The sequence below is a fragment of the Glossina fuscipes genome, unplaced genomic scaffold, assembly GCF_014805625.2.
Source record: "Glossina fuscipes isolate IAEA_lab_2018 unplaced genomic scaffold, Yale_Gfus_2 1, whole genome shotgun sequence".
Lineage (NCBI taxonomy): Eukaryota > Metazoa > Arthropoda > Insecta > Diptera > Glossinidae > Glossina > Glossina fuscipes.
Window position 1 is genome coordinate 31,314,904 of NW_023998415.1, and position 23,122 is coordinate 31,338,025.

A 23,122-nucleotide genomic window follows, 5' to 3' on the forward strand; every position below is an offset into this window, starting at 1 on the left:
ATTACAATTTCATCCATCTTTCTAGCAATTGGGCGGCGATACTATATCGAACGAACGATATTTGTTGGGCAGCGATCCAATCATCGACCCATTTCCGTTCTTATTCACGATTTCGCAATCGCGCAGAAGTGTTTCTACTACAGCGCACAGATCTATTCAATACATCATCCTATCGCTCACATATATTGGTGATGAACAGTTTTTCAAAAATTTGTTGCGTAAAAATCAGTAAATCTACTTATTTCAGTTTCTTTCGCTCTCTTACTCTTATCGCGCATATTAATATTTTGTATGAGACGCATGAAGTACACATGAAGCACCAAATAATAATTTCGTTGCCCGAATGTTGCTACCGAATTGCTCCATCTTACTATATGTATCACTATCGCGCTTTTACCTTTAATTAAATTTCATTAGAATTGATTGAGATTAGAAGAAGACGAAGTTAACGTTTTAAAGGCATTCTAACTATCGTTGATAGGCATGGACGTGTGCACGCAACACCTGGTATAGCTCAAGATAAACCCAGCATTTATATTATCGATTGATTCAAAATGAATGACTATTGACTAACGCCAGAACAAGTCGATTGCCGTCACGCATGCCGTTAATTTGAAATCGTGTCAAAAATTAAAAATCATATACACGTTAAATTATTTTTATTTCCTTGGGTATTTTAATTTAACAATTTATTTCTTTGGTTTGAAATTTGTTTTTAAATGGATAGGTGATAAAGAGACTGACTTTTCTTATCGATTTATAAAACAGGAAACCTCGGTTTTAACCAATAATCCAGTCAGCATTTATTTTTATTATAGGGTGAAATGAGATATCTGTGGGAGATGTTTATGGTAGGGTGCCATTGGATATCGGTGAGAAGTGTTTACGTTAACTTTATATGAGAAGTGTTTATATTAACTTAATATGACACTTTAGGTCTGTTTATCGTAATTGTGCGGGTGGTTCGTAACTATGTTCTTTTTATTAGGATGGTCCTTAACTTACATAATAACTACCATAGGCAGTATCAGGCATCGGTGAAATTTGGGAAATAGCTAAGTTATGGTATTTCAGATTGGACGACGCAATATTGTCACTTTTTTTTTTTTTCTTTTTTTTTTTTATAAATCAAGCACATGCATGCACGTGCATGCATTGCTTACAAATTTAATTAAGAAAGAATTTTATAATCAAATCTGTGATGCAATCAGAATAATAAAATTTTTCCAAAAACTTACTTATCTAGCAGGTCAGCTACGGGATCTGCATATTTGGCTAGTGATGCTGTAAATAAAACACATTCATACAATTCACCCATCTTCCGTAGGAATTCATCAACATAGGGCCGCTTTAGTACATATACTTGATGTATGGTGCCATCAATCTCCACGGGTACGATAAAATCAGCATTTGGAATTGGCTAAAATTAAACGTGAAATCGAATCGATTAGTAATATTAATTATAATGAAATTAATTTTTCCTTAATACTCGACGCACACCAAAGCGCGTTCTCCTTAAAAAACATGAAATATATCATTAAGAGTTAATACGAAATTTAACTAGTTTTCAGAGTTTTTGGAATCCAGAAATCAAAGAGTCACTATATTTCAACATCTGGAGGAGGTCTATACTAAGACTGGTTTGCCAGATACGAAAGTTGGGTTATGATCGAAACCATTCTTCTTTTTTGCATTTCTAATTATTTAGTTTAAACAAGCCTCTGTTGTTAAGTATTCAGAAATAACGTATAGTTGGATTCGGAAGCCTACTCCATCCATATTAAAAAACCTAAAATATTGTTGTGGACATCTCATGAATCGGCATGAAAACACTTTTCAAACAAGCTAAACAAATTAAAATTCTGGAGAACAGAAACTATTTTTAAAAATTTTTTGAAAATGGGGATGGAAAACACCCATGTGTCCTGTGGCCATGCATCTCGCCTATGCATGGCCTATGCACCGCTTATGCACAGGCTATGCGTGACCTTTACACCGCATATGCATCGCCTATGCGCGGTCTATACATGGACCTATGCACCGCCTATGCCTGGCCTATACAGCACCTATACACATGTATTGCCTATGCGTGGGCTATGCACCGCCGACACGAGCCATGGTCCAGTTTGGTTCCAGTGGCTAAAGTTCCAAATTTGAGTGGGAAAAATGGGAGAAATATTTCCTAAAAGCCGAATTTTAATTTGTTGTTGTTGTTGCTTGTTCGAAAGGTATTTCTCATATAGATTTGTGAGGTGTCCACAAAAATTTTTCAGGTTTTTTAATATGGACGGAGGGGAGTAGACTTCCAAAGTCAACTGTATCGCATTTCTGAATATTTAAGAGAGGCTAGTTAGAATGTTGACAGAGAAGTGTTCGAGAAAATGGTAGGTGTCTTTGCTAAGTAAATTCCAAATTATCTTCACGCTGCTATTTGCATGAAGTCTTTAAAAGCTTATCTGCAAAAAAAAAAAAAAAATGAACAACAAATGATTTGGAATCCGTTGTCAGGTTAATATGGATTTTAAGGATATTTCGTTGCTAATGTGCTTGAATAGTGTAAGAAAATTAAGTAAAGTAAGCAAAATAAAAATCATTGGGCAATCACTACCGCAGCACAACTTATTAGCCCATATAAAATTGTCAACAATAAATATCGACGGCCATGCTACAGTTATTCAGTTATTATAATTATTAAATATTTTGGTTTGTTTGATTTTCATTTCTATGACCTAAACATTTCGTTTACGAAATTATGCTAATGAACTATTCAAAACTTAAAAGCACAATGCATTATACTTATTATCAATAGCTATGTGTATTACAAGAAGCAAGTATGAATCAATTGTTATAAATTGAACCCTAACCCTAGCGAGTTAGATTATGCAATAATGTAATAAAAATTTTAAAGGTTAAGATTATCATATATTATAATATGTGCAATAAAATTTTTGCAATGGGGAATATATATAACCTTAGAACATGCTATAAATGTTGTTTACATACCGAAACGAAACCCTGTTAATTTATTATATTGAAGCGGTAACGTTTTAAAATTATTGGTTTGTGTAATATTTTAAACCAACTGATTGCCGCTTTTTTGTAAAATAATAAATATCCTTGGAAAGGAACATTTAAATGCAGTAAAAATAATTGTATACCCACTTAAAGACTATTTTAAGGGTTCAAGGTAGCACCGTTTTCTCATTTGACATGCGTGCATGAGGACGTAATAAGAAACTGCAGGTGTGTGCCGCGTTTTAAAAATTGCAAACCATAAAAAGTATCGAAGATGAGTAAAAATTTTTAATAACAGTCTTCTACTGTACTCGATATTGTATTCACGCCAGGGATGACTTTTAAATACCTTCGACATTATTTTACTTTATCGAAATTATGTCTCTTGAATTTATACAAATAAAGTTAAAGTGAACAGAAACTATTATTAATCAATAATCCAGCTATAGGTGCTGCACATACAATATTTGAGGGCAAGCTAGAAAGACGAAGCAGTTCGAAGGTATCTCAAAGGTATCAAAATTCCTTGGACGAAGAATTAAAATGAAATTTTCGGCATGAAGGAAATTTCTTCAACTATAATAATAATATGCAGAAATAAGTGAAAATATTATACCCGGGCAAGGTCGACTCATTAAATAATCTACACGACATCCCCCCCTTTGGTAATTCTTCACTAATTTTCGCGATCAAAATAATATCAAAAACCGCATTTTGTTTGCATGTAAAGGCCTACTCTTCATGGGATCCCTTGTATGGGACCAGATTCGGACCTTAAAATGATGGATGCTGGTCAACATTTAGCAAATTGAATCCTCTTCTTGTCAAAGAACTTCTTGTGTACGCATTTTTGTCGTTGAAGCGCTGATTGTTTTTCATGAGAACCCCTATACGGGGTGGAGTCCGATAAATAAACCCATGCAGGCCAAATTTCGCACTGTCAAGTATTATGTCAAATTTCTATTAGGCATCAAATTTAATCATAAAACATTAGAAACAAGAACTTTATAGGCTAAACGCCCATGTATGTAGAAATGCATATGTTTTTCTGCAACGTCACATACGTGATAGGAATTATTTTTTTTAAAATTCGAAAATTGAATTGAGCTATCAGTTTTGGCAATCGTAGCGTTAAATCGTAATAAAATAGTTGAAGCAACGATTTAAAATATAAAGTTATGAAAGAAAAAAAAAAAAAAAAACGAATTACCTTAAAACTACTGTGCACCAGGGTTTCATCCAAATCGATGACCATACATTTTTTGTGCATATCCGAATGCCTAATCTGAGGTAGTAGGTACCTTTGTTGGTCCGGTAGGGGTGGCGGTGTTGTTGAACCATCGATTGGTGTGCCATTTTGATTTGTTTTTGTACGATTACGTCGCCAACAGCATAATATTGACTGAAAGAAACCGCGTTTTTGTGGCTTTAAACGTTCTACATCATCTAAAGGTCAAATAAACAAAATTGATGGAAGAAAAACAAACTATTAATTACCTTGAAAAATTGTAAAAGTATTGTTATAACATAAAATATACCCTACTTTTAAATGTAACATGTATTTAAGGCTTACAAATACCTGTCTGCGTAAAACACACTCTCAGAACACGAGATTATTATATTTACGCACTCTCTTTAATGGACTTAACGCTATGCTAACGCTATGTTAATATAGGATGATATAGTGCACTTGCTTTTCGGTAAATGGTAAATGAATATCAATCGCTAAATCAATACCTGTTCCATTAATTTTTTTTTTTTTTTTTTTTTTTTTAACATTATAAGAAACTGTTTACTATAATTATATACACGGCCGAATATACATTTCTTGTCATTGTTTCGCTGTTAAAAATTCTATTCAGATATTTTCAGAAACTTTGGATTCTTCATAATTTACAGAGAGTTTGTCTTCTTCATTTGCTTTCGATGCAGAATATATTGTAGTTGCTGCGGGGTAACAAAATTTCGAATTACCTTCCGAGTTAAGGCAAATACAAAAAAAAAAACACAAAAAAAAGAAGAAAAAACGAACAACTGCCATAATGAGTAGTGTATTAACAATTGTCGATATCGAAGGTTGTTTGAATATATAAAAGTAGTTCATGTAGGAAAATCCTTGTGTAAAAGCAAATATAACATTTTACCGGCCGGAAGCGTTATTTAATGTCAATATTTTCTCTGTAATATATTTGTAATGGCTGTACTTGTGGACTGTCCCTCATTTATAATCGCGTTCGTATACGCTTTGTTAGCTAAAAAAATAGTATCTATATACTAAGCTTTAATAAGGTTAAAAGAATTATATATATATGTATATATATGTATACACATTCATAAGCCTAAGAAGACTTATAAAAGATTAGATAAATAAATAAATAAATAATTCGGCGAATCGGTTCTCATTCTTTTCATTTCCTGTAAATTTTTCCGATTTTCGTTTTCCGTTTCCCTTTTCAAATTTTAAATGGAAATTAAATTTAATTAATTCATTTAAAATGCATTATAAAACATTATAGTATATGTCTATGAGAAACGGATTTTTAAACTCAAGTGTGGCCATAAAAATTTGAGATTGAAATATCCAGCACAGCGAAGAAGAAGAAAAATTAATTCTCTTGCGGAGTATGCACCGACTAAACTATGAGACCGTGTATGTCAGGTATAATGCAATTATTCATAACATTGAACACAGATTTTAACTGTTTCTTAGGGAAAATTAATTTCGAAACGATATAAATGAATTGAAAATGCGTTGAAAACTATAGAAAGAATAAATATATATTGACTTCTTTCAATGTTTCGCTGCGAACACATTAAACTTTTTTCAGACTTCTTGGCTAAGCTTTTACGATCTTACAACAAAAATGCCAGCAACAAAAGGTCAATTATTTGAAAGACATGATGTGAGTTAAATTCAGAATCACTTCTTGATTAAGAAGAGATAAAATATTTTCCAAACGTAATGGTCAAATTTGTCAATATAAAATCAATATTGTTTTGGCATTGAGATATATTGCGCTGACTTAATAAAATTAAATTTTTTTTTTTGTTTAATTTCATATCGAACAATTTGCGAAACGCAATTCATTAGCAAAAATTTTCCGCTTTTTTTCACTTCATTCTTCATTTATTTCACTTTATTCATTTTAAATTGCCTCCCTAAGGTATATGTTGCAAATGGTGTGCTTTTGCCTGCTACAATATATATAATATATGTACGTGTTTGTATAATTTTATAATTGCCTTAAAGTATATTTTATTACTTTGTTGAATGACCTGAGCTGCATTTAAAACTAATTCAATTTGCTTTTTACGTATGTAAATGCCATATGTTCACGTTGATTTTTCATCCAAAGAGCTGTACTCGGCAAGCGCCATAAACATCGCGATTCATTTGTTCAACTTTGAACTTCGCTGTAAACACCACATCATATATATTTTTTTAAAATTTTAAATTTTGCATTTTATATCCAAGAATATGTTTTCAATTTATGTTTATAGGGAGGAGGCATGCAAAGTAGTTATTTGGTATTACACTCCTCAGGGCATGTTCCAGGCACGCGTAGACATACTGGTAAGCATTTGTATAAGGAATGGTTGAAATTGCTTAAGACAGATTGTTATTGTAGCAGGGAATGGTTTGAAATCTTTCAATATGTCTGCTAAAACATTAGAGGATTTAGATCAAATTTCTGATGTTTGTTATAAATCCGAGTATTCAGTTAGATATTTGCTTGCCGCTTTCTTTGCCCATTCCCAACATGGCGTAATTTTGTCTTTGATACAGTTAGACCGTTTAGGTAAGCTAAAGAGGAAGAATACTCGAACATGAGAATTCTAATGGATTTACTGAGTGCAGACCAATGGGGAAAATATAATGAAATGTCTATTGCAGAAAGGAAACATATCTATAGCAAATTCCAAAATGGCTTACACAACTCCTTTTATTATCTCCTTAAAATTTTTTCCAAAAAAATTATTTTTTGTTTTTTTTTTTAAGTTAAAAATTGGACTTTTTCAATCGTATATATGTCGATCATACCGAAATGAGTATTTCTGAAATCTTTTGCATACTTCTCTAGCTTCAGGCATGTACCTTCTTTTTTTTTAAACTCAAATTTATTAATAAATTAAAAATATTCCGCGAGAGTGGCTCTGGTGTTGCCATTTTTTACTATAATTCGAAAAGAATTTTTTCCTAGGCAAGCGTTTGAAGATAGTCCGTATGAACCTGACTCTTTGCATAACCCCAGAAAAAGGTCGTCAGTAGTGAGAAATCGCCGATATGTTGCGAAACATGAAATTGCACGTGCGGGCAATTTCTCGTTCAACAATGCCAAAATGAGAGGTGTTGACGCTTGCGGCACGGCACGGTCCTGTTGAACATCCGTATCTTCAATCTTAAGCGAAAAAAAATGGTTGTCATGGGAGAGTAGCGATCAGAATTGAAGGTTTGTGTAACATAATCGTTTTTTTCGGGCCCATCGAATCTCCACAGAATATAGTAACGTTTTGGGAATGCAATGGTTTTTCGACAACGGCTTTAGGATTTGCACTGCTCTGGGTGCGACAATTTCGCTTGTTCACATATTCGCGAAACTTCATCACTGAAGAAAATTCAATGCGATATATTGTTGTGCACACAGTGTTGTTCGAGTATCTAACCAATGTATCTTCTCAGATTGCATGGTCAGGTCAGCAGGGTTCAGTTCTTGTGTTAGCTGAATTTTCCAAGGATGGAGACGCAAATCCAAACCGAAATAACGCCACAGTGTGCCACAAGTCGCATCCAAATGACACTTGCACCAACAGCACCAATATTTGCAGATCCAGTTTCTTCAAATATCTTGGTAGCTTTGCCTATAGTGCGTTCAGATGAACGATTATGCCCGTAATGCACAAAACACGTAGTAGAGATTCGGTTTTTTTGTAGCAAGTCATTACTATTTTAATACGTTCAGCGGTTCCTAAACGATTTGCTTCTTTTTTTTCTTTTTGCTACTTCCGTCATTCATTACAAATGATAGCAACAAAAGTGATACGAAATTTTTACATAAAGCAAATAAAACGATGATCAATTACCGACTTCGTCGAGGAAAAACATTAACTACGCGAATAGATACGCGAATGTCTTCTTCCTGTTTGACATATGTTACTGAAACAGGGCAGCCAAAATCAGCTGGAAAATAAATAATCCTATATATTGTATTTTAGAGCATAATTTAAAGTAAGTTTGAATTTGAAAAAAAAAGTCATGTAAAAGTCTATATTTACTTAAAATATGGCAGCAATGTAATGAATCTGTGGATTACATGCATAACATGTATAACCTATCAAGTTTGATTAATGTTTCGAAGAGGAAATTTGTCTGTGTTGCGTGTGTTTATCAGCTTTTTTTTTTTTTTGGAAGCACTGTTGAAGTTTGGCATGCATGCTATTGATAGTTTAATAGAGTTTCCGTTGAATTTAAAAAAAAAATGATGGAAAGGAATATTTTTTCAAAGTAATCCATTATCTCGGTGCACCATTACTTCTCTAATTTTAATAATTTACTAGCGGCAAGAATAACTAATATATTAAAGTATATTGAGGCGGATATTATCGTACAATTGAAAATTTAACGTTTCTTGGACGACTTCTCCCTTCCGGAGACAATGCGATATCTGCGATATCGACTTAGCATGATGCATACAGTTTTCGGGGCTATTGCACTAATGGTTATTGATATTACTCTTAAGTCATAGTTTGAAAGAATTCACAATAAGATGCGCACACAGCGGATCTTCTAAATGCGGGTGCTATGGATATTCAGCTTTACTCTCGATGTTAATGGTTTGCGTTAGTCTACATTATGGTTATATGCAAGTCGTAACGCGTGCAACGTTCATTCCCCGCACTATTCATCGAGCTAAGCAGAAAGAACTACGCAAGAAGTGCTTTTTTTTAGAAAAAAACTCGGCGTTGAACAAAATGTGTTGTGTGCGCTTTAGCATCGCTGTGTAAAGTTTGTGTGATTTCGCTCGGCGTCTTATGGTATTAGATACTCGTTCTCTCGATAAGCAGATTTCTCAGTCGATTTAGCTATCTTCAGAGCACGTAAGTGGCCATAAATTTTAATCATTCGGTTTTTGCAAAAATTTTAATCAACAACTTAGTTAAATTTGATGGTTTTGACCTTCCCCTAAACAAAATACCAATTAATATTTTTTATTATTATGATTGATGATACACCGACGTTAATCATGTAGCGCTTAAAATTCTTCTTCGTTCAAATTCATTACTTCTTTCGTTTATTTCACTAAACACGTTCGAAGGCTTATAATTATGCTGCTCCATCATATGCCAATTGTCGGTTTTGGGTTCAACTTTATTCGAAAAATCTTTATCAAATATCGAAAGTACGAAGATGAAGATACTGGAACTATCAGTATCAGTGGCAATGAGAAGCTAGCCAGGTCTGCATGAAAATCTTTTCAATCAGTTGCACTTGGCAATAAAAAAAATTTGAAATATTATGGTCGGTCGAGAAAGATTTTTAACTGTTTTCACCAACAACCAATGACGTGGTCACACGGGGACTTGCTTCCCCAAAAAAAAACTTCACCTGTCATTTAATATCTCACTATGTTAATTTTCATCGCAACACATCGGTCAATAATTCTCGGGATCGACATATAGTGGTCGGGCATAAAAAGCAAAAAAATGTTCATATTATTTTTAGAAACTGTCAAGCTTTAGGCGACGCCTGTCAAAATTTCATCGCATTTCGATCATTTATTTATGAATTTTCAAAGATTGTAGTGACGTGAGTTTTTGTTATTTTCAAAGCAAATTGAAAAAATTTAGAATTTCGTGTATCGAACACGACTTTTTGGTGGCGAAAAATACTCTCCAAATTACGACAATGCGAAAATCGCGTGAATTGAATTTCGAATTGTGTGACACAAACGCTATGCTTTAGAGATTTGGCGCGTAGGGACTATTATCTCTTGGCAAAAGCATGCCCCGAAGAAGAATATAATTATAAAGTTATTGCGGAAAGTGATGGGTATTTTGAGGATCTTGACAAATTGTCGTAAAAAAAGTCGTTGAAGCCGTCCTTGAAAAAACCTCATTGTATGGTCATACTTGAAGGACCCTATGTTGATAATAAAATGCAGTTTTGGAAAACAGCTCCGCGAATTGTTGAACTGTTTATTTTTTTTGGGGGCAGTCTTGGCGTTCTCGAAGAAGACATTTTGACTGATACTTTGTGAAAGGCGCCGTCACTTCATTTGTTCCAAAAATTTTCGGTGCTTATCAACTAGATCGGTCCTATAGGATATGAAATTAAATGTGTTGATATACAAAACCAGTTGGACACGTATTGTTAGATGTCGAGAATGTATTTTAAAATAAATGAAAATTCCTTGAGTGATTCATTCTATGGTATGTATTTAATTACATTCGTATAATAATTTCGATCGCAAGAGGAACAAAAATAAATTAAAAATCCAATATATGACAAAGTATGCATCTCGGGAAACGTAATGCATTCGAAAGAAATGCAAAAGTCACATGCACATAACTGGTAGTGTAAGCCGATCGATTTCGTTCTTTAGCATCCTTTTCCAAAAACCAAAGGGATAAGAAAAACTGTGTTTTTTTTTTTTTTTGCTATTGTTTTGCAAAGTTTTGCTTATGAGCGGATAATAACCTTGTGGCAATAGTTTTATTGCCCTCATCTTGCTGCTGCTGCTGCTGCTGCTGCTACTACTCCTACTGCTACTGCTTACAATGAGAAAACATCGGCAGAAGCCATCTTCTCCACCCAACCACATTTTCATTGATTTCGAGGTTCTGAATCAATTTCGTCGCGTCTGTTCGCCCATCGTTATGCTTTGTGTGTTCACAGTCGTAAATACTGCCATTAAAAAAAGTTAATACTTGAACACTTTTTTCTCGGTGAACATGACGAAAATGCACAATGGGAGTTAAAAAAGAATTGTAAGCTTTAAAACATTGTATTATGATGCAGTGAATATATTACAGCCGGCAACAAGTTTCGACTGACTCTCCTGCAGTTAAATATATTACTTATCAGTATCATATACAAATGCGAAATAAACGCTCGGCCCACAATTAATGGCGAACTTTGCATTCTTCGCAAATTTGCTTAAGGTGATGACTAATCAAGATACGCCCTTAAAGCGAACTTTTGTTGCTATAACGTATGTAATTTAAAAAAAAAAAAAAAACCAAAAACAATGTCAATTGAAGTTTTAAGAGCTTCACAAAAGTAAATTTTAATTTTCCTTCTCTTTCTAGAGCTTTGTTGAAAGGACAATGTGTCAGCAAATTTTTTTATTAAGGTCTTAACTTTACTTTCCACACTTTTTTTGTAATTCAAAGAAAATGATTCTACGAGTTAAGTGTACGGATTGCAAAGTTGAAAGAAACTTAATAAGACTGAGAAAAAACAAAAACAAAAACAGAAACAAAATAAAAATTGGCAAGGAACGGAAACGGAAAGAGGAAAAGTATGTGACTTGGCCAAGAACAAAAGAGAAAAAAAAAAGGAAAAAAAAAAAACTACCATGCATTAAAGGCCAAGTCAAGACAACACGACATAAATAACACAATAAATAAAAAGCAATAATAAAAAAAGGATGGAAATAAATTCCTGTACGAAAGAGTTCACAACAATAGGAAACTTTTCAAAAATTTTTTAAAACACTATTCCAAAGTCGCTCCATTCGTTGCTTTAGGGGGGTTAACGTTTAACAAAAACGCATCTAAGAGAGCAAAGTTCACTTTTTACTGATTCTTGTAGAGTCTACATAATCATGTCAAGTACAATTGCGAGTATTCGACCATTGAGCTTGAGCTCGAGTTGTTAAGTTATCGGACATATACCATTATTGAAATTTAAGATTTTTTTTGTCACCTGCTGCTGCTGAACAGGTTAGTCCAAATTTTGATAGCATACTTTGAACAAACAAACAAACAAACCAAACAAAAAGATTCATAGCAAGTTTCAACTTTCTATTCCAGCATTGGAAATTATGAATAGTGTTGCGGGGACGGATGAAAGGATGAAAATGAATAAATAACGAAAAAACCTTATTACAAATATAAGGGAGAGGGTTTGATGCATACTTCGAACGTAGATGATAGGCGGCAATATTAACGTAGTCCTCGTCCTCTACTCTCTCGTTGATGCATATAGCAATAACAACAGTCACAATAACAATAATTTCGTTTTATTTTACCACCGAAGGAGAGATGTGTACTCGTTTTGTCAAAACGTTCGCAACACCCAGAAAGAAGTCTCCGAGACTCTATACATTTGTACATATTGTTGGTTCCACTTAAGCATGTCTGTCTGTCTGTTTGTGTCTGGGGCATGTCGGCATTGAAAATGGGCGAAATCGGTTAAAGGACACGCGCGTAACGTAGCATTAACTAAGAATACTTCTGCTTTCTGAGTTTACTCATCTGAGTTACTCATTGACGTGCGCCATTACATAATAAAAATTTCAACATAAATGGGGAAAATCAGCCACGGATTAAATTTTAAGTTTTTTCATGTATTTATTTATTTAATTTTTTTTTTTTTTTGTGTTTTTTAAGGTAAAGATGGTGGGTACAAAGGATTCGCTCACAACACGATACAATTTTCTTTGTTGTTATAAAATGAAAGCAGCAGCAGCAGCAGCAGCAGCAGTAGTCGTAGCAGAGGTAGAAAAGTCAAGTGTGTAGTGAATCACTTAACATATTTTGCATGAATATTAATAGGCAAACAAGAAAATGTAGTTTCACAAGTAGGTTACATACTTACATTAACTTACATAAACCTAGCCATCAACACTCTATGATCATTTTTATTTATGTGTATGTTACTTGCTAACTTACTAACTAACTAACTAACTAACTAACTAACTAACTCCTCACCCCTTCCTCCCTGCCTTTTATTCACAAATTCTATATTGAATGTATGCAATATGCCGTACATTATATGAAAACATAACTGTTATGTTATACGCTCGTACTTGTATATATAATGTATTCTGAAGTGTACCTAGCCGAGATTTAAAGTGGTAGTAAACTGTATGAAACTGTGTACTAAACATAAGCGCATAACTGCGATACTAAACCGTGAATACTTCTTTTACATTTTGAAGTGTTAAAGCGCAATGAACGTTTGTACGACCCGGCACAAATCTAAAAAAACATTGTTAGGGAGGAAAAGTGCTGGTGGCTAGGTGAGTGAGTTAGTTAGTTAGTTAGTTAGTTTAGTTGACTTTCAAACATTTCTTTCATTCATTCATTCATGTTTATTTAGAAAGGATTAGAAAAACGACAAAACAAAGGCTATCATCGGTCTTTGGTCGAATTTGTCAACACCCATTACTAGCGAAATTCAATCGAATGATTATAGAATGGAATCGAGTATAAACTCGAACGAATACTCACATTCACTCAATATTCAATCATTAACAAGCATATATTTAGAATCTATTTGTTGTCTTTTTTGTCTGATACAAGATTTAATTGCACTTGGTAGACTGTTTAAGAATTTTTAAAAATTCACCTTGAGGAAGGTAGGTATAATTTTGATTTGCTATAGCTGAGATACGATTTTCCGATTCGCGCTGCATAAAAATACAAACACACTTTACGGGGTAACATATTCGTATTCCATTCCTATGCAAACATTCCTTCTATAAAATTGTGTACTTTTTTAAGAAATGTATATGCGCGGGACGGGGATGTGACGATTGCAGAGAGGCACTACTAAAGAGTTTATTATCCTTAAGTCTTTGGTTTAGTAGTGTTTAGCTTATTGTAACTGAGATTTTTTTCTCGCCCCCTTAGCTTTCGTTATTAACAGTTAATAAAAATATTTTTATCAGACTCGTAGAAAGTTCTATAAGATAAAAATTATATAAAATTAAATTCGCAACCTTTTTTAATAACCAATTTTAACTTGTTCAGGAACGATTTCTTTTATAGTAAGATGATGATGAGAGATGATTTCATTTCCCTTTACATTGAAAGGAATTCAAAAAAAAAAACAAAGATATGAACGGGGCATAGATTAAAAATTTCCAAAAATTTCATAGACCCAACATTCAATTCGCATAATACAGTTACTCGTGTAACGACTTTCCCAAATAATACGATGCATGGGAAATGATCGAAATATTCAATAGCATTCGCCCTTGTCCCAAAACACGTCGGTGTAACGAAATTCGTCGAAATACGATTCGACAATGCTTATTGACAAGTTTTGTTGCGAATAATTTATATCGCAATTATAGTAATTATAAGCAATAAGAAAACTAAACACGTCCACATACCTGGCTAATAGCGTGAGAATTTTAAACAATTTTCAAAATTTGCACAAATATTTAAAACGAATGCTTTCAAAAATAGAAAGGTGAAAACAAAATGGCGTTAGATTAAATCTTTTTAATTATTGCATAGATCGACACTTTTTTGCATCCACCACCGATGGGTATATTCATTTCGTTCAAACGTCCCACCCAACGAGAAGCATGCTTCAGAGATATTAAACGAACAGTGTACATATTCTTGATTGGCATCAAATTCTGAATGGATCTTGATATATTTGTCTATCCATCGTCCTGCCCGCCTGTTTATTCCGAATGTGAAAATGTGGCCTTCACATTAAACAAAAATAATGTCAAATATTGCTACGCACAAATTGTTATTAAAAGTGGCATAAAGCAAGTCAAAGGACAAGTCTACCGTATTGCATGAGTTTGAGAGCAACTAGATTTTCAAAAGCCTAGAAACGAATATTTAATTCGTTATGTAACTGAGTTGTAACAATACATATTCGATTTCCATCCATCCATTTTAATCTAAAGACAATGGGTATGGGTATAGGAGGCGCGGCCACAGTCGAATATAATTTCTTCGCTTATTTTCGTTTTCTGGGTATACGAAACTCTTTTGAAACATTTGTTTGGCTTTTACATCCTCATATGTTTAAAATTTTGTTTGCGGGATCACATCAATGTCAATCTTTCAGAGAATCAATTTTGTTCTTCCTCCTCATTACCTGGAAGAAATGTTTTCCTTGCCATTTTGGGCTTATCTTGAACCGCGTCGAAAAAATTGCCGCCATCAAATAGAAGGGTGAAGATAATTTCGAATTTAACTAGCAAAGTCATCTACCATAACCATCTGTTAACAAAGCTCTGTTAATGACTTAACAGAGCTCCGTCCATATTGAAAAAAGGGAAAATATTTTTATGGAAACATGGATATGGAAGAACATGCAATTTTAAGACTCTAGTGAAGTTAAATTTGTTTTTTTCTGTTCATATTTTTGTAAAGAAAACGCGTTATATATATATATAGCCACAGAGTAGTAATATATATAACATGAAAGTAAAAAAGTCGAAAACTGCTTCGGTTAAACTTTCGCAGAACACTACATATCCTACGTATCGTACATTTTAGATCGGAGTTTGACATTCAAGTCATGTTTCTTACAATAGACTCCTGATTCCTGACAATTGACTCCTGTAAAAATGTAATTGATTGCTCTGTGAAAGGATTTAGGATTAGCTCACGCAATACCGATTCGCATGCCAAGGAGTGTAAAGAGTGACGACGCTACTGAAACTACGTACAAGAGCGTTGACGATAATACGAAATTATCGTCTACGCGATTACGCCCTACTTGATTTGCAACCTGGTTTTAAGCCTGCGAAGATATTTGAAATCGTATCAAGACGTATAATAGTTGGTTAAGGAAGATTGAGGGGAAATACCATCTTTTAATTTTTTTTTGGATATTTTTTTTTTATCGACTTAAACACTCCTTCATACGAAAGTTAACATCGTCATAAATTTTATGTGGTGTAGCTGTGTCGCACCGAAATTTTTCCAATTTTAATACAGTGTAGTTGAAAATAATAATAATAACAATAATAATAATAACAAAATTTCCGAGGATATACATACCACACACAGACCACATTTTGAACAATATCGCGTAGATGTCACAAGCCACAAGTCAATTACGGTTAACGTATTGCGCAGTTCATTGCACTTTTCGTAGCTTTTAAATATCTTTTTTTATGACATAATCGCTAATAGAAAAGTTTACTGCTGCGACTACGGATGCGATTTGTAAAATTTTATGCACTTTTTGCGGCATTTATCATATGCTATGTCATATGTCTAGTGTAACGCTGTAAGAACGGCAAATATTTTTAAAGCTTGTTTCGTATTCTTAGAAGACTCAGGCAATTCCTGGCTTTCGTTTGGGAGTATGACGTCGACTAGCGAATAAAATGATTTTTAAATTTCATGTATTAGAAAAAAACGTTTGATAATAAATGCAATACGAATTTTCCTTAGTCTCATACGATTCGGGGAAAACGATTGTTCAGAGAGTTCTATGGCATTTGCTAAAATTTATGAATGTACTAAGCATCATTTTTCATTTGTCATCTAAGCTTTAATTAGAGGAGAGGAGCTTTCTGCTCAAACAATTTTGTGAGAACGCTGTACCAGCAGCCTTAGAGGAAGCCGTCGTCTTAAATTGTTTGCTAATTATGCTCAAGCTGAAGAAGGGCCAATTAAAATTATATTTGTTCAATACTTCAAGGTCTCTTTTTTTGATCTTCTCTTTTACCCTCTCCGGGCTAAATGCGCTGCATTGTGCATTAATTACGTACATTTTTGTCCCCCTACATGTGCAATCCATTATAGAGCGCATCCGTCAAGTTTGAGCTTTCCACGTTAACTCTTTCGAACTTTTCAAATCGAAGAAAAATACATATGGACATATATGGCTAACTAAAGTATTTAGTGTAGGAAAGCTAGCTACTCTTGCTTCGTCCAGAAAGAGAAAAAATATGATAAAATTGTCTCAACCTTCGATGACAATTTTAATAAATAGATATCGCGCTATGAATCGCTAAAGAATCGACAATGTAACTTTTAAAGATCATCGACAAGTTGTGAGTGCTGAAAATGCACTCCTGTACCAAAGTGATTTATTTTCCCCCTTTTCTTTTTATCGATAATTTTCTTTTGCATCATATATAATACATGCATTTATGTATTATATGCAGCATAATAATATAATGATTATATATACATACATAAGCTAGTATATATTTATCAGTATTCTATTTTCGCTACAAGCACAAAATTATGATGACTGGCCTAGCCTTTGTCGGTGTCTATAGTTAGAACGAACACACAACAATAAGTAAAAGCAAAGTAAACCGAAACAAAAAAAAAAATACAATTACGTGTGCAGGGTATATAACAACATTTACGTTTATGCCATAATTTTGTTATGTTCGTTAGAGAAAAAATATATATATTTTTTCTGACTTTCTGGCTTACAGACTTTGTTGTTTTGTTTTTATTATTTAAATGCCACGTCTACGAATATCACCAACCAACTGATACTAACACGATAATAGCAATGTGTACTTGGAAAATACTCCAGATGAAATAGAGGAGAAAAGCCTCCACATTTACACACTTGTTGAACGGTTATGCGCGTTGGCGTAATTGCGAACGTATGATAAAGATAAAGTAAGAAAGCCGTAAGGAACAAAAAAATTAAAAATAAAACAAAAATTACAAAATCTGGTCTGCCTTCGGTCTAAATAATGTGGCAGTAGAGAAATTATTAAAATTACTATAGAATTTAAAACAAAAAAAAAAAAAAAAAAAAAAAAAAAAGAAAAGCAGCAGCAAACCCTTTGTAGCCGATGATTTATTATGTAGCGTAGGACTATGAAATTTTGTGTGTTTTTTTTTTCGCTTTTGATACAAGTGGCGCCGGGGACAACAGCTTTGGCTGTTTATTATGGCCTTGTGTTTGAAATGCTCTCAGCGCACTTAAAAACTTTGTATCGACTTCCGCTGAGTGACAACGCTAATAATGCAGACAACACATAGTTTGATGCTACAAAAATTTTATAAACAATATGCATGATAAAGGCCTTTTTATGCCTACTACACGTATGATTTATATAAAATTTATACGTTCCGTGCACTAAACATAGGAGAACAAATGAATCTGAAAGACAACACACAATCTCGCAACGAACAATGAAGTCATGTGCAAGCGGATATGATGAACACCGTACCCAACAAAATGCATCACAATAAGATTAAAAATCGCACAATTATGTACAATAAATTAAGTTCAAATGAAAGGATTAGAAAAATAAATTTTATTTTTGATTGTTCTTTTCCTTTAATCTATCTGAAAACAAAGTTCCGCGGATCACATAATACATGTAATAGTGTACACTATTTAGTAGGCCAGATCTCCTACTCCACATAAAATCTACGACACTTGTAATACGAAGTATATTAAGTTTTTAATGGGTCGTATATAACATACAGAAGAATTTAAGAGAGGCCCAGCTTCGAATATATTCTTTTGTTCAACCTTTAGGTCGCAATTTTTCAGATATTTTGATGAATCTTCGTGGGCTGCCATGTTTTGACCCGAAATTATTGAAGACGCTTCGAATCGGACTAACCTTAAGACCACACTACCCATATAATGCCGTATTTTGCTGACGACTAATATTTAAATTGATGCGAAAAATTTGGTTCGGTTGGCGCAACTTCTTGAACCCCTGCGATATGATCGTTTCCACGTATACATGTAATCTAACATAGAAACTAACTTTACGAACTTGGACCACGATGGTTTATTTTTTGAATCTCACTCCAAATAAATGTTCTAATGAAAAATACGGCTTTAAAGGGCAAAAAAGTCGAATTTTTGAAACTTTATGACGAAAATTGATTTATAAGCGCAACTATATCAAATTTGGATCAACTAGACGTATTTTTTATACATTATCGCGTACAAAGATTCTCATGAAAAATAAACTCTTATATGTAAAAATAGTCTAATCTTTGATATTTTTTTGATCAATATTGCTCAATTTGGATCACATAAGTCTATTTTTTAAATCCCAACACATGTACATAGCGTGTCATGATAAAGAATCCCTTCGATGGCGGCAAAGTTTAATTTGTAGTTTTTTATGATTAAAGCAACTGAGAAATAAAAAAAATTGTTTGACAAATAAATTAAGTTTGCTAAATTTGGATCATGTTAGTCGATGTTTTGAACATTCTTCGATATGAGGATATGAGGAAAATATGTCTTTCAATAAAACTACTGCATAATTTTTGTTGTAGTTTCAGGAAAATGTAAGAATGAATGCATTAGACAAAGTAGTGTAAGGTATTCAACGGGCGTCCTTGTCCTACCATAATGTCCTTCTTTGTTGTTTTTTGAAACTCTATGTATATACAAATTTCATTGAACGCAAACTGTGGCGAATTCCGGATTTTATTTAGACATTTACATATATATATACAAAATTATATATATTTTCGTATTGTCGCAGCAGCGATTCGCATCTAAAAGTTCGCTTATGAAATTTTTCACGGCCTTATATAACATTATTAATAATGTTATTATCTTCTTCATGTTCAAACGCAATCAATACAGACATCCTGGCTATTATTCTTCTATATATAAGCGAAATGAAAAAATCATTACATACCATCGTTCCTTGTTAGCGGGTTTGTGAAAATCACAAGTCTTGCAAGACTGTCAACCAAAAAGTAACATCAAACGTTACAGCAATCAGGTAGTAAACAGATCTAATGCGACAAGGTCTTAAGAATTTTAAGTCTGCCTAACAACCGGACCTGAGCAACGCGAAGTGAAGAAGATAGGATACAAATCTTGCCATGAAGCAGCCTGCTACGTTAAGAGTTAAAAGTGATTCTTGGCCGTCGACAAACTGTGAATGTCTCTGCTTACCTGTTGGATTTTCGAATATCTTAGGTTCGTGAATAATGAAAATTAGCATAAACCGTTTTATCAACCGCAGCAAATTCGTCCTGTAAACTAAACACCGAATCCTCCATTGATTAAAATAATCTTCGAAGAAGCTAAACATTTTAAAAATTAATTTTATTTCACTTGGAGAAGAAAGCATTAAGGAATTCTGTTCAATCGGAATGACAAAATGACTAAGCTTTCCTTTCCTTCAGTGAAAATGCGAAAAATGCGATCTGAGAAAAACGCAAGAGCACAATTTGGCATAATTTCAAACGAACAGAAAATTTTCATTCTTTTTTTTTTTTTTCTATTTATAATTAATATTGATTTTCTTGTGGAATATAATTAAAATAGACTTTTCACTCAATTAATTTGCTGCAACAACGCTAATTGAATATCACGAGTGCAATCGTTATGGTTTCAAACACTATAAATAATTTGTTATGAGTGAAATGAACTTGAAAATAATCTTAATTGAATGAAAATGAAGAAGCTGAGTGAGGACGGGCTTCACGGTAGCCTGCATAAAATTTCAAATAGTATCGTGTTTCTTCTACATTATGTTTACGTAAGCCTTGTACGTGCGACCGATTCTTTCATACCCCATCACCGTTATCCTAAGAAAGACAAAATATAGTAAAAGAACTACATTTTCATGCCCAATAATATTGAATGGGCGCGCGGCTGATTTTATTCTATTTCTAAAATAAAAATTTTTGTCGCATAGACGTGTGAATGTTGTAGACGTGTCCTCGCGAAAGTTTAAATCACTTCCAAATTCCTTTTGCAAATTTGAAGGCGACAACTTCAGTTTCGCTAACGGTAGAATGTTTACTACAAATATCATCATACACTTGGGTAAACAGAGACAGGTGGACAGACGGACATGTTTAGCTACATTCCGAATTTGAAACTGGCCAAGCATTTTATACACTTTATAGGGGTTTTTGAAGTTTGCTTTTGCTTCTTATAAAGATAGTGGAAAAATAATTAAATTTTGATACATAATAATATTGGGCAGGCGTAATCAATTCTTTCCACATTTGCGCACAAATGCTTGCTATGGCATCGCCCATGGAATATGCGTTTCAAAATTTTTGTACATTTATTTGGCATAGTTTATGAGAACCAATTTTTCATTCCCTTTGAAAAACAAAGATGTTCTAAGTGAACATGGTGCTGCGGGCGTGTCCTTCGACCGATTTGGCCAAATTTCAAGTTGATAGGTTAATTTTTGTTTTGTGACTAGAAGAACGTTTACAACAGACATTATGCAGACAGTTAGACAGACACGCTTAAGTCGATTTAGGACCTGATCCTAATAAAGAATATATATACTTTGTGGGGTCTGTGATGCTCCCTTTGGGGCGTTGCAAACGTTTTGCCAAACTGAATTTACTACGTCATTCTTCGCTGATAGGTATAATAAAGTGACTATTGAAATTTCGTCTTTTACTTTTTTTTTTTTTTTTTTTTTTGATTATTATGTTATTACACATGTCCTTAACATATATTGAGATGTGTCAGTTCTTTTGCATTTTTTGTTTTTCTTTGACACATATATAGGTTAGACGTGGCTTGGTGTGTCCACGAACAGAGTTTTACCTTATTGGATTGAAAAATGCGCTGGCACAAGTGCATTATATCTAAGGGGGATTACACAACAAATGGGAGGTGTACACAACAAATATCGATGAATAAATGAATATTTAAAAAAGAAAAGATTAAAAGTCATCTTTTTTCGGCATACCTCGTATATATTTTATAGGGACCCCGAAGGCCTATTCTGCCTCCCCTATAAGGATAGTCGTGCTATGATTGATTTTGGAAGCGTAATCCGCGTGAATTAGAAAACTCAAGATATTTCCGAGCAACATCGAGTAAATCTATAGGAAAACACCATCCAGGTAAAAAAAACTGAAATATGGATGCTTTCACTTGCTAAATCGATTAACTCCATAAAACAAGAAGTTGAGAAAAATGATAAAATATTATAAATAAATTATTTATTTTTCAGTGGCCAAAACGATTTTGTCATTTAGTGGTGTCAATACTTATTATTAGAGAAATTCGTTTTGGATATGTACAGTTAGGAGCTAATGAAATGCTTCGATATATTAATTTAATAAAATTCCAAAAATAGAGTTAATCGATTTGGCAAGTAAAGCATATCAATATGCCTTCCAAGAGATGCTTTTAATAAATACTTGAAAACCGATACACTGGCCGATCAGTATACCTTATTTAAAGTCCTCGTCGCCCATGTTATGATAATCCATCCAGCCAGATGAGTAAAACAAAGGGAATATTTCTTTTCTATTCTCATCTATTTTTCTATAGCTTTTGCCTAAAACGGTTATAATAAAATAAGAAATTTTCTGAATAGATGTAGACCTCGTTTTAGGAAACTTGTCTCGCATGAGTACGAGATGTTAGAAACAACTTTGCTTGCTTATTATCGATGAATTCGCGTCACTTTTATCGTACGCGATAGAACCTCTCGTGTGATTAAAATTATTTCAGTTTATAGTTTTTGGAACAAAAAAAACAACGTATGAAAAATATTTCATATTTCTTATGCACTCTCTCCTGAAATGCTTGGATTCCTCGAAGCAAATCCAACGAGCACAGAAAATGCAACCGTTTCGATTTCGTTTAAGATATATTATGAATACCAACCAGTGCTAACCCAGTAAAGGATTTGAGACAGAAGAAGAACGAGACATGTTTCAGTCGCGGCAACCATTCATCTGTCATTGTGACATTCAAGGAAAGAAATTGCGCGTCAAGTGTAATTTCTGTAAAGGAGGATTTTTGCAAGTTTGAAAACATTTCCAAAAATAAGTTCTTCATTATTGTAAGCAAATTTCATAGTAAACAAAATAGAAATATCAATTATTTAAAGGGGTCAAAAATGGTCCAACCACACTAATAGTCGAGGCAGAGATCGTTAAAACATCGATCGATAAAAGCAAATAAATAAAAATGAAGTAAATATTAAAACACATACCGGATGTATATTGCAATAGAGTGAGGACAGTGACGTTTGAGTGTTTTTTGCTGTAACACTTTGTTGTAAAGAAGAAAAGAAATTGTTGAGATAAGCAAATTTCACGTAAACAGATTAACGGAACTCTCCTATTCTTTTGATTTAAGTCAATTAATCCTTCCTTTAGTTTGTTACGCGCACTTTTCATATGACAGAAGAGATTGCTTGCGATCCATATGCGGAAGTTTTAAGAT

At 33.5% G+C, this 23,122-nt stretch overlaps 1 protein-coding gene across 2 annotated transcripts in view; it reads right to left on the reverse strand.

Annotated features, from left to right (window-relative positions):
• The window catches only part of LOC119632000 (phosphatase Herzog), a 69,328-nt gene that overhangs the window by 3,749 nt on the left and 42,457 nt on the right, over positions 1 to 23,122 (reverse strand). Inside the window, exons 1-3 of one of the 2 annotated variants that reach the window (XM_038024664.1) lie at positions 15,997 to 16,325; positions 4,226 to 4,461; positions 1,239 to 1,420 (exon numbers count right to left, since the gene is read on the reverse strand). In XM_038024664.1, the coding sequence (XP_037880592.1) occupies positions 1,239 to 1,420; positions 4,226 to 4,461; positions 15,997 to 16,012 (434 nt within the window). In that variant the 5' untranslated portion in view covers positions 16,013 to 16,325. Of the gene's footprint in view, positions 1 to 1,238; positions 1,421 to 4,225; positions 4,462 to 15,996; positions 16,326 to 23,122 lie in introns of those variants that run through there. The other variant, XM_038024663.1, reaches the window with a different exon arrangement.